Genomic DNA, 13,530 nt, shown 5'->3' with positions numbered 1-13,530 from the left:
GCTCTGGGTCGGGCTCTGTCGTGGGAACCCCTCTCCTACATCCCTGCTCCCCAGAGGTCTGGCTCTGGGTTCAGTTTGGGGGATTTTGGATTCCCCCCTTCCCTTGCAGAGATGCCCTTTGGTGACCTGGGAGGGGCTGAGCTGACATGGCAAACTTTAAAGAGTAGGGTTAGGTCAGATATGGGGAAGAAATCCTTCTCTGGGAGGGTGGGGAGGCCCTGGCACAGGTTGCCCAGAGAAGCTGTGGCTGCCCCATCCCTGGAAGTGTCCGAGGCCAGGTTGGATGGGGCTTGGAGCAGTGGAAAGTGTCCCTGCCCAGGGCAGGGGTGGAAGGAGATGAGCTTTAAGGTCCTTCCAATCCAAACCATTCTGGGATTCTATAAAAAACCTCACTTGTAACATAAATTGCTTATCAGGCTCTCAGGGCTGACCTGTTGGAGACAAATAATATCAGACACTTCCTGACACTGTGAACATCACTGCTCTTTTTTCTATTGCCAGAGGAGGCAAGTGAAAGCCTTGGCATCATAAAGACAAGATCTTGTGGGCCAAGGGTGATCAGACTCACCAGCCAAGAAGGCAGGAGATTTACAAGCAGGTTTTATATGTCCTGGAGCAACCCTGTGAGCAAACACCTCCCTGGGGTGATTATACAGGAGAGACCAAAGGGGGAATCCTGATATGTGCCAGCTCTGCTCTGGGGGGTGCAGATCAGAAGCAGAAAGACTGGCTGTAAGTATTAGAAGAAATGTCCCTTTGCAAGCGAAAGGAAGGAAGGAAGGAAAGAAAGAAAGAAGGAAGAGTTTCAATGTTGTCCTACAGTAGATTTATTTAGATTTTGTGGGTGGTGGGTTGCTGTTATTTTTTTTTTTTAAGGGACAAGTATTTGGGTCAATTCCAAAGCAGCTCAGAATTGTCACATTTCTGGTCTCTGAGCTGAAAGTCTTCCAGGGTTACACAACAATGACTAAAGCTGGAAACCTTTCAGACCATTTCCAAAACGCAGGAGGAAACTGAGGTGATTGCTAAACCAACCCTAGAGAGAGAGAGAGAGAGAGATTGAGAGAGAGAGAGACATCCACTTCCATGTGTGTGGGGTTACAGGGAGCACCCAATTTCACGTGGAGGTTTCCAGCTGTTTTCTTTTTGATTTAATCTCAGAACAGAATTATTCTGGAACCGAGATCTTCACATTGTTTTGCTTAATGTTTTACAAACAGGCTGTTGACTGAAGTTGTCACCGAACAAGAATTCACTCCTATTGTTTACATAATGGGAAAACAGAGTCATAAAAGGGGTGTAGCAGCAACTTGTTAGGTATTAGGCTAAGGTGCAACAGGGATTATCCTCACAAAACTCTGAGCCCTAAACTCAAAATGTCAGGATTAAACTGACACGTTACATTTAGTGAAAGTCTTTGAAAGGCTAAACTTGATGTTTCAGGCTTTTAAGTGACTCGTTCTGAGCTGACAACCAGGAGTTCAGGTTGTTCTGGTACAGCTGTTCTGTTCAAGAGGAACTAGAGGAAAACATGAATATGATAAAAAGGGGCTGCTCCTGCTGCTGTTTGCTTCGTGCAGCTCCTCACTGGGTGTAAGCAGGTGGTGGGTTTGCTCCTGTTTCTGCCACTGTGCTGCTTTATGAGCTTTGAAATACAGGGATTTCCTTCCCCTCCTCCTCCCAGTTGGAACTGGGGTGGAATTTTTAAAGAGTACAAGTTTGGGGGGGGTCAGTATGCAGACCCCATGAACACAGGTCTCCAGAGCAGTTCTGTGTCTCCCTGAGCATATTTCAGAATCCAACACATTAAGATCATGGCCTTGGCTTAGATTATATATTTTAAAAGAACTTCTGAACCCTCTCTGCCATTTACCCTGAAGAAATCTTTGAGATTTCTCCGTTTCTGTCTCCCTGCTGCCCAGCCTGGCTTCCCTGCTCCATTTTTATCTCTGATAAGCTTCTATTTGGAGGGGGGGATACATTTATAAGGATGGTTAGGAAATGTACTGCCAATTTCAGCGGTGCTGAAATGCAAGGGGAGGCTCATGATGTGTACAAACACGCCCAGAAATACAAGAAAAAACTCACAGAAAGTAAAAGCAAGACAAACGAAGGGGAGGGTTAATGTGTCAGTGTTAGAGGAAGGTGAAAATGCTTCTTGGCAACATCTGAGAACCATTTGCAGACTGATCCAGGAGCTCCAGTGAGTAGAAAATGCTTTTAAATCCTCCCCCACCCCCTTTGTTAATCTTTACCAGGTAGCCAGACCTTTAATGTAATTGTGTGGCTTTCTTAGGGATGAGGGAAATATTTCCCTTTTGAAAAATAAGGTGTTGGAAAGGTTGAAGGTTGAAGGTCTAAGGCTGGGGTTCCTAAGTCTGGTTGTAAGTCTGTGGTCCTTGGGAATAATTTGGTGATGATAATGGTCTTCAGACTGTTCTGCAGAGGTCAGTGTGTGTCAGCAGAGTGAGAGGGGAACATCCCCCTCCTCTGGAACAGGGAAATCACATGTCTGTTTAATGGTGTGAAGGACAAACCATAGCAGTGACTTACATAATTACAAACATTGAAGGGTGGGTGTTTGGGCTTCAGTGTCCTGAGCAACACCAGGCAATGCAAAAGACTCATTAATTATGATGCATGATTATTATTGCACTTGGGAGCTTTTAGGAGGTAGCCTGGAAAGGTTCTGACTTGGTTTACCTTTCAGTGTTACCTTTACCCAAAATACTGGGCATTATTTTTTCGATGTTTTTGAGAGGCTGTGGAGGTTTTTTCCTTAAACCTTTGGAGCACATTTGGGATTTTAGGTTGTCTGGGGCACTGTGCAATGTCAAATGGCTCTGAGCAATCCAGTTTTCAACATGACAGTGAAAGACTAGCTCAGATCCTGGGAGCAATGTATGTCTGTCAACACTGTTCTGCACTGGTTCCTTTTGACTCCATCCAACCTCAGGGCTGGATTATGTGGGTTTGGTTTAGGCAGCTCTGCATGGTGTTCTCTTTCTTTTTGCAGACATAGTTTTGATTGTTTTGCAAAACCCAACCTCCTACATGGCTTTTTATACCAGCCAAAAACTCACCACAGACATCCACGAGCATATACATGTCACTGCAACCTGTTCCTGGGAGAGACCCTAAATAGAGTTCCCAAAGCAAGATGCCCCACAAAGTTGTCTCCTGTGTGTGACAGAGGAGCATAAATTCAGAGTGGCCTTTGCCACACAGTCAAATATGCCACAATCATGATTTTTGCCAGCACCACCAAAATCTAAACACCATTTTTGAAACAGGATGATTTTCTGACGGCAACCCCAGGGAGAGGGGAATCCACTCAGGAGTCTCTGGTTCGTGAAGTTTAGTCCCTTTTAGAGTCCCAGGATGTTTGGGAGTGTTTTTAAGGAACTTTAGTTTGAATCAGTCAATAAGAAAACCAGTGCAATCAGAGAATATCCCCAGCTAGGAGGGACCCACAAGGATTATCCAGTCCCACTCCTGGCCCACCAAAATGGGATTGTCCAAATGCTCCTGGAGCTCTGGCAGCCTCGGGGCTGTGACCATTCCCTGGGGAGCCTGTTCAGTGCCCAACCACCCTCTGGGGGAAGAACCTTCTCCTGAGATCCAACTTAAACATTCCCTCAGGTCCTGTCCCTGGTCACCAGAGAGCAGAGGTCGGTGCTGCTCCTCCACTGCTCCTCACGAGGATGTTTTTTATTTAAGATTACATTGGCTCCTGATTACAATTTCCTTCATTTTCACACCTCACATTATGAGGCCCTTAAAACAAAACAAAACAAAAAACCAAACCAAAAAACACCAACCCAAACAACTCAACAGTTTCCAGTTGTTGTTTGTTGTTAAATATGACTTATAAAATGTTAGGTCAAGCGTCTTCAACACACCAGGCTACAGTGTTTGTTTAAAGCTATGAGTAAAGCAAGTCATATGAATGTTTCCAAAGACTGTATTCCAAGAAGTATTTTTGGAAACATTAATGTTGTGTTTTTTAATGAAGGCCACATTCTGAGGCTACGACACCATATGTCACATTCATTTCTGGGCTGGAAAAAAAAAAAGAAAAAAAAGAGAGAGAGAAAAAGAAAAGAAAAAAGAAATGGAAACTATGTTTGGCTTTTAAGTGTTTTTGGACTGGTGTCTCTGCATGCTTGTCATTGTTCCTTGGATGAGAGGAGAGTTCTTGGTCTGTTAATCTAGTCCATCCAATATATATTACACTCCATGGGCCTGACTCTCCTCTGCCTAGAAGTGTGTGCAGTCATTTATACTCAGCAAAGTGAACGAAGACCTGAGGGGAAAAAAACTGCCACTAGGAAAGTTGGTTTTCCTTAAATTCATTTTCCATGAACGTTTTGGCTTCGTTGGAAACCTGTGTCTGAAGCTTGACTTTTCAGGCTTCGAAACCAGCTTGAAAATGGGAAAGGTACTTGTCGTTTTTCCATTGAAAACTTGCAACTTTTGGAAGAATAATGACAGAGTTTCCACAAAAATATTATTTTTATTTTCTTCAGAAATATCAGTGAGAAGCATGAAACTTGTAAAAAAAAAATTTGAATTGTTCTGCTGTGTCCCCATCACTTCTGACTGGTCAGTGTTTAGGCTGGGATGTGGTGGAATGAGCTGGAGATCTGCAGGAAAAGGGTTTGCCTTTCTCAGTGCTGTATCCTATGAATAATTCACAAGCGTCCTGTAAATGATTTGTTCAGCTAAATCTTTCCTTTTTTTAAACTGGATTCCAGGTGATGAGGTCTCAATTTCTAACATAACTTTTTGTTATTAGCCACTAAACATATGGCCCAGAACTGCTCGAGTTCATGTGGTTGCAATCTGCAACAACATCCATTTCTTCTCTGCTCTGACAGAGGAATCTCCTAATTCCCATCACTTCCGAAATTTATGTCACCCCCAACTTTTATTAACACACTGCATGTTTGCTTAGAACACATTAATCAAAATTTAAATATTTTTGGCAGCTGGATGTTTTTTTGTTTGCCTTAGGGAACGATTGGAGAGGGTTTCCAGGACCCCAGAGAGGTTTCTTTTTTCATTTGAAATGTAAATGATTTTTTACAAATTGAACAAATATGTCTCTGCAGCACCAGCCCAATAAAGTTCACATTCATGACCAGGTTTTTCTGGGCAATACTGAAATAAAAATAATGACGAGTGATTGTGTGTTTGATTCATTTTCTGGTTGAAAACCATTAGCACTGAACTCGCCTGCCCGTGTTACTGAAGTCTTACATCTAAATGAGGGGTTTCTCCCAGGCATTTCTGCCAGTGGAGGAAAACAAGCAAAATTACAACAGGCAATTAACTACCTCAAATATTTGGCCAACTTTAAGAGGGTTTGTGGTTGCTGTGATTTTTCAGGAGAACCCATCCTGATTTGAAGGTTACTTCATGGGATCATTAAAAGAATTGCTCATAGTGGGGTCACTAGAGAGATTTTTGATTTCAAAATCAATTAGGATTGATAAGGACATTTCTAACTACTTGAGTTTCTTGCTGCCTCATATTTCCAGGCCTGTTTTTGAGAGCTGTTGTGTAATGAATGTCAGAGTCTGTACTCTTAAAAGAATTGCTTGTGATGGCTGTGGAGTGAATGTGCTTGGATTTGGTGTTACACAGTTCTGCCCCAGGAAATTGAGGCAAAAATGAACTTTCTCTTTTGTTTCATAGGTTTCCAATGAACAAAGAAAACAAATAACCCCAAGTGTGTCCTGTCAACTGATGCCACGAGGCAGAAATGAGGAAGATGACGGACCAGAGCGGTTCCTACAGGCCCGTGAGCATCCAGGGAAATAAGGTCAGTTATCGAGGCACTTGCCAAGAAAGGCCTGAAAAGGGGGTGAAAAGGCTGCAGAAGCGGTTCCTCCACAAGGATGGCAGCTGCAATGTCTACTTCAAGCACATCTTCGGGGAGTGGGAGAGCTACGTGGCGGACATCTTCACCACGCTGGTGGACATCAAGTGGCGCCACATGTTCGTGATATTCTCCTTGTCCTACGTGCTCTCGTGGCTGTTCTTTGGGCTGGTGTTCTGGCTCATAGCCATCCAGCACGGGGACTTGTTCAGCGACGAGGGGACGACCCCCTGTGTCGCGAGCGTCCACAGCTTCACGGGGGCGTTCCTGTTCTCCCTGGAGACGCAGACGACCATCGGGTACGGGTCCCGCTGCGTCACCGAGGAGTGCTCGGCCGCCATCCTCGTGGTGATCCTGCAGTCGGTGCTGAGCTGCATCATCAACACCTTCATCATCGGGGCGGCCCTGGCCAAGATGGCCACGGCTCGGAAGAGGGCTCAGACCATCCGTTTCAGCTACTACGCCGTGGTCGGCCTGAGGGACGACAAGTTTTGCCTCATGTGGCGCATCGGCGACTTCCGGCCCAACCACATGGTGGAGGGGTCCGTGAGGGCTCAGCTGCTGCGCTACAGGGAGGACAAGGAGGGCAGGATGACCATGGAGTACAGGGACTTGAAGCTGCTGAATGACCAGATCATCCTTGTCACCCCGGTGACGGTTGTCCACGAAATCAACAGTGAGAGCCCCTTGTACGGCCTGGACAGGAAGGCCCTGGCCAAGGACAACTTTGAGATCTTGGTCACGTTCGTCTACACGGGCGACTCCACAGGAACCTCGCACCAGTCCCGGAGCTCGTACATGCCCGGAGAGATCCTCTGGGGCCACAGGTTTAACGATGTCCTGCACGTGAAGAAGAAATACTACAAGGTGGACTGCTTGCAGTTTGAGGAGACCACCGAGGTTTATGCCCCTCACTGCAGTGCCATGCAGCTGGATCGGAAGGAGCAGGAGTGGAACCGAGCCGAGAAGACACGGGAGAAAGAAGCAGAGTCATCAGCACTGGAGGTCAAGACATGCAGCACCACCCAAAAGTCATTCAGTGCTGTTGCCCTGGTCACCAACTGTGAAGACCCAGAAGACCCAGTGACAACTGTCACACCTTCTGCAGAGGTTTCTTACCGAAAAGCAGCTGTGACCCTGAACAGGCTCTCCAGAGAGTCCCAAATCTAGCTCTGACTGTAATTAAGGTCACTCCCAACAGATCCTCCCACGGTAGCTCTCAGAATGCAAACAATGAACTCATGTGCACAAGTATTAACGTCACAAACCTCGCTGACAGCGTGCCCACAGTGCTGAGCTGCAAGGAGGAGCTTCTCACTGGTCTGGGGGGTATCAGTGACAGAACAGCTCCCAGTTGGGTTTTTAGGGACCTGCTGCACTTGAGCAAACTCACTGTAAACTTCACTACCCTGCGGGGTTGGATTTACCCAGAGACAGATAATGATCTTGGCAGGGAGCAAAAACAATGCACTGTGCCCTCGAGGTCAAAATTTTCAAAGCTGCCTAATTTGTTTGGAAAGCCAGTTCCCAGTCTCTCTAGGAGGCTCTGAAACTCCACCATCCCAACAAACCATTCCCCTCCAGCAGTTCAGACAAAACCCACATCCCAGGGTTCTGCTGGGGAATCTATGGGGCTGTTTTTCACAGAAGGGAGTGAACTGGGAAGAATAACTGACCCCAGTGTTACTGGGTGGCTTTGGAAACCTGCTTGTGCCCTGCCTAGTCCTGTGGGATCCGCAGTGGGATCCTGGAGAGCTTTTCCATGAGCCATTCCCAGAAGTGCTGATCTCTCAGCCTCTTGAGGGTCGTGGGATATCAGCTGGCTCGGGGCTGTGGGGAGGCTCTGGGACGTGGCTCTGGTGGCTCAGAGGGTTGGCCAAGCTGCCTCACGTGCACCGATCAGAAATCAAAAGAAAACCTCCAGCCTGAAACCAGCAAAATCACGTTGAGCCTCAAGGAGAGGATCGTGTGTTTAGAGCGAGCTGTGCAATATTTGATATCAAAGCGTCTTTCATTTCATTTTGCTTTTCTTTTTAGTGTATTGTGCTTCTTGGAAAAGGCAAAAATCAATCTGGAGAGCAAACAGGGCGATTTTGTCAAAATGAGATATGTTTATCTCCAATTGCTGTGTAAAAATGATCCTTCACAGAGAAATTCAACACACTCATCTGTCAGCTCAATTTGGAAAAAAAGGAGAGTTGATGCTCTGAAGTTGGCTGTGACATGGAAGTTCCATGCTCTGTAACTATTTAATAAGCAATATCTCATGGTACTTTCTCCACCTGATGATTACAGTTAATTTGCATTATGTTTAATTTTCATACTAATGTAAAATAATTATTTTACCACCACTGAGTTGGTGGGGTTTGTCTCACCTGACCTCTGCAAAGAAATCCAGTGTTTGCCTGCTGGTCGAGGCTTCCTGTGGTTACTGGAACTCCTCTGTCCTCACAGGGGAGCTCATCCCACCTTACTCTGGCTTTTTAGGGAGCTGCAGACATTCCCACTTATCCTGGAAATGTTCATCCCTCTCCATTTGTTGCTGAAGGAGATGAGATGACTGTTGTGGAAATGCTGGCTAAGTTTAGGCTGCTAAAATTAGGTCTGACGAGTCGTTCACATCATTCTGACTAATTAATTGGGTTTTTATGAGCTCTTCACATTTAATGAAGAAAAAATAGAATACTGAGTCTTTTTTCCTGAAATTTACTCCATGTAGTAACTCTGCTGTATTATTTTAATGTATCTTGCATTTCTCTTTTGCTGGCACATCATCCCTTCAGGTAAAACTGAAACCTGGAGGGATTTGGTTATTCCAAAGATCATTAATTAGCCTATTTCATGTGCTGATTCACCAGCAGCATCCATCTATAACAGCAGTAGAAAACATCTTCTTCAATCCTGGATTTGAGCACTGGCAGACATGGGGGAAATAGTCTAAAAAAAAATGGGAAGGAATGTAGGAAAATGTATGAGGGTCTCAGTACTTATGTGGTGTTGGAAAAAAAAAACAACCCCATCCGGATTGTATAAAATAGAATATAACCTACAAGACATGGGAAATAATCCTTCCACACTCCTCTGGTCTTGGCTGGGTTGCTTTATTCCATGTTGGGCACCACATTTTGGGAAAGACACGGAGCAATTTGAAGAGAATCTGGAGATGTAGAAAACAGGTTGTTAAGGAAGCAGGGAAATGACTTAAAGTGTTTCAGTCCTAAAGGGAGTCGGGAAACACACAGTTCTCAAACACAAAATTGCAGTTTGAGAGAGGGACAATCTGGTGCATGGTGGGTAGGGCAGGAAAACATGGGATTAAACTGGAGGCAAAAGGATTGAAGTTAATTAGGAAATGGTGTCACAGAGGAGGTGAAGCAGTGACGGAGCTCTGGGGTGTGTGATCTCTGTGGTGGCTCTCGGGAGCCTGATGGAGAAAACACTGCCAGGACTGAGGCAGGATGGTCACCCTGGAACTTTCCAACTCTGATTTTCACAACCAGGGACTGTCTAACCCGAAATCTGCTGAACTGCTCACATTACAAGCACTTACACACGTGGCTCTGCTTGACCACATGGCAAAGGTACTGAGAGAGACGAGATACCACTGAGATGTGAAACCAAAACCCCCCAAATCCCTCCCAGAGGTGCACACCCCAGGTGCTGTGTGAGAAAGCAGCTCTCCCTGTTAAGTTGTGAAGCTCAGCTGCCTTTCCCTCTCCCAGCTCTGTTCCCTGTGAGCCTCTTGGGCTGAAAGAATTCTTTCCTCGGAATGACTTTGCTGTAAAGTGGAAGTACCAGGAGTCTGATTTAGGGCTTTGCCCCGTGTTTCTTGGTGCAGATAAATAAAAATACAGGAGCATGTCTGGCAATGTGTGTGTTGGCATGCAAGGCAACCACCGACTGATGAGGATCAGGAAGAAACTTCTCTCCCGGGCATATTAATTCACAACAAAATTCCAATTCCCTACAGTTCCTCCTACTTTTATCTACAGCATCTGACACCAGCCAGTGCCACTGGCTGAACCACTGATCTCAACCAGTCTGGGTTTTTCTGCCTTTCCTTGGTTGATATTTTATTTCATTTTTCAGAGTATAAAGACCGTGTGTACTGATGTACAGCAAAGCAGGCATTGAGTTTTTGTGAATAAAGACACCGAAATAAAGAACGTGCCTCCACCACACACCTCCTGAGAGCACACTGGACTTTTCTTCAGCCACAATTTTAAGCTTCGGTATCTCAGGCACTAAGAGGTCGTGGAAAGATTTATAAGGTGCAGAGTAGGTTTTTCACTTTAAAAGGTGCCAGTTCTTACTTCCCCCATGCTCAGGAGAGGACCCAGGAAAGATTCCTGCGGGACACTGGTGCACAGCAGCTTTTGGACAGCAGGAGGGAGGTTCTTCCTCGTTCCTCTGCTCTTTCTAGGTGAGGATTTCCCAGGGAATTTTTTCATCCCCATTGCAGGGCTGAGCAATACCAAAGCAAACAAACCTCCCAGAAACCCAGCAAAGGAAAAAGCAGCTGCATCCCCAGAGCAGAAACACAGACCTAACCCTGGAGTCACCCCTGATGAATCGGATCAAAGCACCCACCAGCCCAAAAGGAAGCATCCAGGTGCATCCAGAGCTGATCGGTGAGTTGGGAGCTGTGGTGAAACACCAGGATCCTCCCCCTCTTCCAGAGGGTGCTCCTTGGAGCTTCCAAAAGCCAATACCTTGGGTTGAAGTCCAGCAGCTTCTTCCCAGCCACCCAGAGGCAGGAACTGGCAGTTCTGGCTGGAAGTTGCTCTCCCTGTTCCCGACTTTTCCACAAAATTCACCAGATGAAGCAAAATCTTAACAACAAAGAGCAAACACAAACCACTTTGCATTGGACTCCTGACTCATGATTATAAACTGCATTGGGTTATTTTCCCTTGGAAAGGAGCACTATTGTTCCGGGTCAAGATTAATTTATGTCAAAGGGAATATAATAGGAGATTATTATATAATTTATTTTTCCAGCCTTGCTTACCACCATTCATTAAGGCCTCTGGCATCTCCTTCCCCATTATCATGTATCATTTAGTGCATATTTTTTTGTGAAGTTGGTTTTCAGATGTGGGACATAATATTTATCCCCTTGTTTATCCCTTGTTTCTTACACACTGTGCAGGAGGTCTGAACTCACTTCAGGAAATGAGGGGTACTTTTCAGGGCACGAGAAGTGTTTGTGTAGGAAATAAAAATTGCTTGTAAGCTTTTTTTTTTAGCTCTTAAATCTTCGTTGGTTTGAGCTGGGAACCTGCAAACAAAAAGAGTTGGTGTCTGTGGTGGGGAGAGGAGGCCCAAAGTAGGGAAGGAAGAAGCATCTGACAACGGAGTCACTTCCAGGCAGAGAAGAGGAAGTGGGACAGAAATGGAACCAGAACGAAACAAGGAGAAGTTGAAGTTTTTATCTGGGCTGAAAAACGTGGATCCATGTTTCCATGGGGCTTCACAACGCAGGGGCTGCTTCCAAAATTTAAAGCTTTTTATGGGGTGAGTCCTGGTGGCTCAGGAAATGCTGGGAGGAATTGGATGAACATCAGGCAAAACAAGTACAAAGTCAAGTAGTTCTGTTTTGGGCTTATCTTGCTCCCTAGAAAGCCAGAAGTCTTGACACTGTGATATCCACACTTAGTCAATATTTTCTTCATTCAAAACAAGACAAAGTTACCTTGAACTGTCACAAATGCGCAAGAATTTCCCACCCAGATGTGGGATAGAATCATGGAATGATTTGGGTTGGAAGGGACCTTAAAGATCACCCAGTTCCACCCCCTGCCATGGGCAGGGACACCTTCCACCAGGTTGTTCCAAGCCCTGTCCAACCTGGCCTTGGACACTTCCAGGGATCCAGGGGCAGCCACAGCTTCTCTGGGCAACCTGTGGCAGGGCCTCCCCACCCTCCCAGGGAAGAATCCCTTCTAAATATCTAATCTAAAAGTCCCTGTTTTAATTTAAAACCATTCCTCTTTCTCCTATCACTGAGCAAAAGGTCACTCTCCCTCTTTTTCATCATCCCACTTCAGGCTCTGGAAGGGGCTCTGAGGTCTCCTGGGAGCTCCCCAGCACAGCCTGTCCCAGCGGAGCGCTCTGTGCCCAGCACTGACCCATCCCGGGACGTTCATCTCCGTGTCCTCCATCCAGGAGGGTCCCGATCCCGGTCCCGATCCCAATCCCGATCCCGATCCCGATCCCGATCCCGATCCCGGTCCCGATCCCGGTCCCGATCCCGATCCCGATCCCAATCCCGATCCCGATCCCGGTCCCGATCCCGGTCCCGATCCCGATCCCGATCCCAATCCCGATCCCGATCCCGATCCCGATCCCGGTCCCGATCCCAATCCCGTTCCCGATCCCGATCCCAATCCCGATCCCGGTCCCGATCCCGGTCCCGGTCCCAATCCCGATCTTGATCCTGATCCCGATCCCGATCCCGATCCTGATCCCGATCCCGTTCCCGATCCCGATCCCGATCCCGGTCCCGATCCCGGTCCCGATCCCGATCCCGATCCCGATCCCGATCCCGGTCCCGATCCCGATCCCGATCCCGTTCCCGATCCCGTTCCCGATCCCGGTCCCGTTCCCGATCCCGTTCCCGATCCCGATCCCGATCCCGGTCCCGATCCCGTTCCCGGTCCCGATCCCGATCCCGATCCCGATCCCGTTCCCGATCCCGGTCCCGATCCCGATCCCGATCCCTCTCCGGCAGCGCCGTGCGGGCCCTCGGCCGCCACCTTGCGGCTCTGGGGGGAACTGCGGCGGGCGCGGAGCGCTCCCGGAGCATCCGCGGGGACACATCGGCGACATCGGCCCCAAAGAACCCCCGCCCTCAGCCCCCCGCCGCCCTTTCTCTGCTCCAACACTCCAGCACTCCCTCAGGGTCAGTTCTGCAGCGCTGCTCAGCCATCACCCCCGAAGTGGCACAACGTGCTGTCCCATCAATGGACCCCCCGGCCATTCAGAAATAGCACCCCCCAAAAAAGCAGTGTTATAACCAGAGAACCTGTTTTCAGTGAATTCCCAGCACTGCCTGACCACCCTCAGCAAACCTGCACCCTCTGGTTTCAGATTCTGCAGCTGCCCTCTCAGGTTCAATACAGTAGATTAACCCAGAAAGGGCATTATTTTGTTATAAAATTGATTGGACATGTCCCCCATCCAGCTGATTTATTCTATATCGTTCCTCTTTATATATAGAAGCAAAAGCTGAGAGGTGGCTCTATTTGCCAGCTTAGGTATATATAGCCAGGCCAACCTGGCTCCACTCCACCAGGAACCTTTCAAATAGGGCAATGAGCTATTTGTGGCCAAAGGGACTGACCTGGGGAGGTATCAGTGACAAGAGGCAAAGAGCTGCTTGTTTGTGTGGCCCAGGGAACATGTGTGAGTGCAGCAAGGCAATGCTGACGTTTATTATGCAAAACTACACACAGAGAAGGGCTCCAAAATAGAAATGCCTTAATAATTATCTCATCTCCAGTGCCATGTCCACTTCTGGATGCACATTTTCCATCGAGCGGCTTCCTGCGTTCTCTCACGCACGGGAGTAGCTCCAATGAAACATCTGCTGCACCATCCATATCATCCTCCTCCTCCACAGCCCTTCTCCAGGCAGCGGCTGG

At 47.3% G+C, this 13,530-nt stretch overlaps 1 protein-coding gene and 1 long non-coding RNA gene across 5 annotated transcripts in view; one reads left to right on the top strand and one right to left on the bottom strand.

Moving 5' to 3' along the window:
- The window catches only part of KCNJ16 (potassium voltage-gated channel subfamily J member 16), a 37,140-nt gene extending 26,016 nt beyond the window's left edge, over window positions 1-11,124 (top strand). For all 3 annotated transcript variants that reach the window (XM_017812109.1, XM_017812108.1, XM_017812110.1), the window contains 2 exons: window positions 5,701-9,345; window positions 10,490-11,124. In XM_017812109.1, the coding sequence (XP_017667598.1) occupies window positions 5,768-7,054 (1,287 nt within the window). In that variant the 5' untranslated portion in view covers window positions 5,701-5,767 and the 3' untranslated portion in view covers window positions 7,055-9,345; window positions 10,490-11,124. The remainder of the gene's footprint in view (window positions 1-5,700; window positions 9,346-10,489) is intronic.
- Window positions 8,590-13,081, bottom strand: LOC108495905. 2 transcript variants are annotated; one of them, XR_001874265.1, is made up of 4 exons: window positions 12,912-13,081; window positions 10,597-10,716; window positions 8,935-9,041; window positions 8,590-8,821 (listed from the first exon to the last, which is right to left on the bottom strand). It is a non-coding gene; the product is annotated as an uncharacterized LOC108495905 (long non-coding RNA). The 2 variants fall into 2 exon arrangements; XR_001874264.1 differs by having other exon boundaries at window positions 12,958-13,079.
- Between the last annotated feature and the right edge of the window lie 449 nt (window positions 13,082-13,530).

The sequence above is a fragment of the Lepidothrix coronata genome, unplaced genomic scaffold (genome assembly GCF_001604755.1).
Source record: "Lepidothrix coronata isolate B3197 unplaced genomic scaffold, Lepidothrix_coronata-1.0 Scaffold34, whole genome shotgun sequence".
Classification (NCBI taxonomy): domain Eukaryota; kingdom Metazoa; phylum Chordata; class Aves; order Passeriformes; family Pipridae; genus Lepidothrix; species Lepidothrix coronata.
This window is presented reverse-complemented; position numbering and strand designations above follow the sequence as displayed.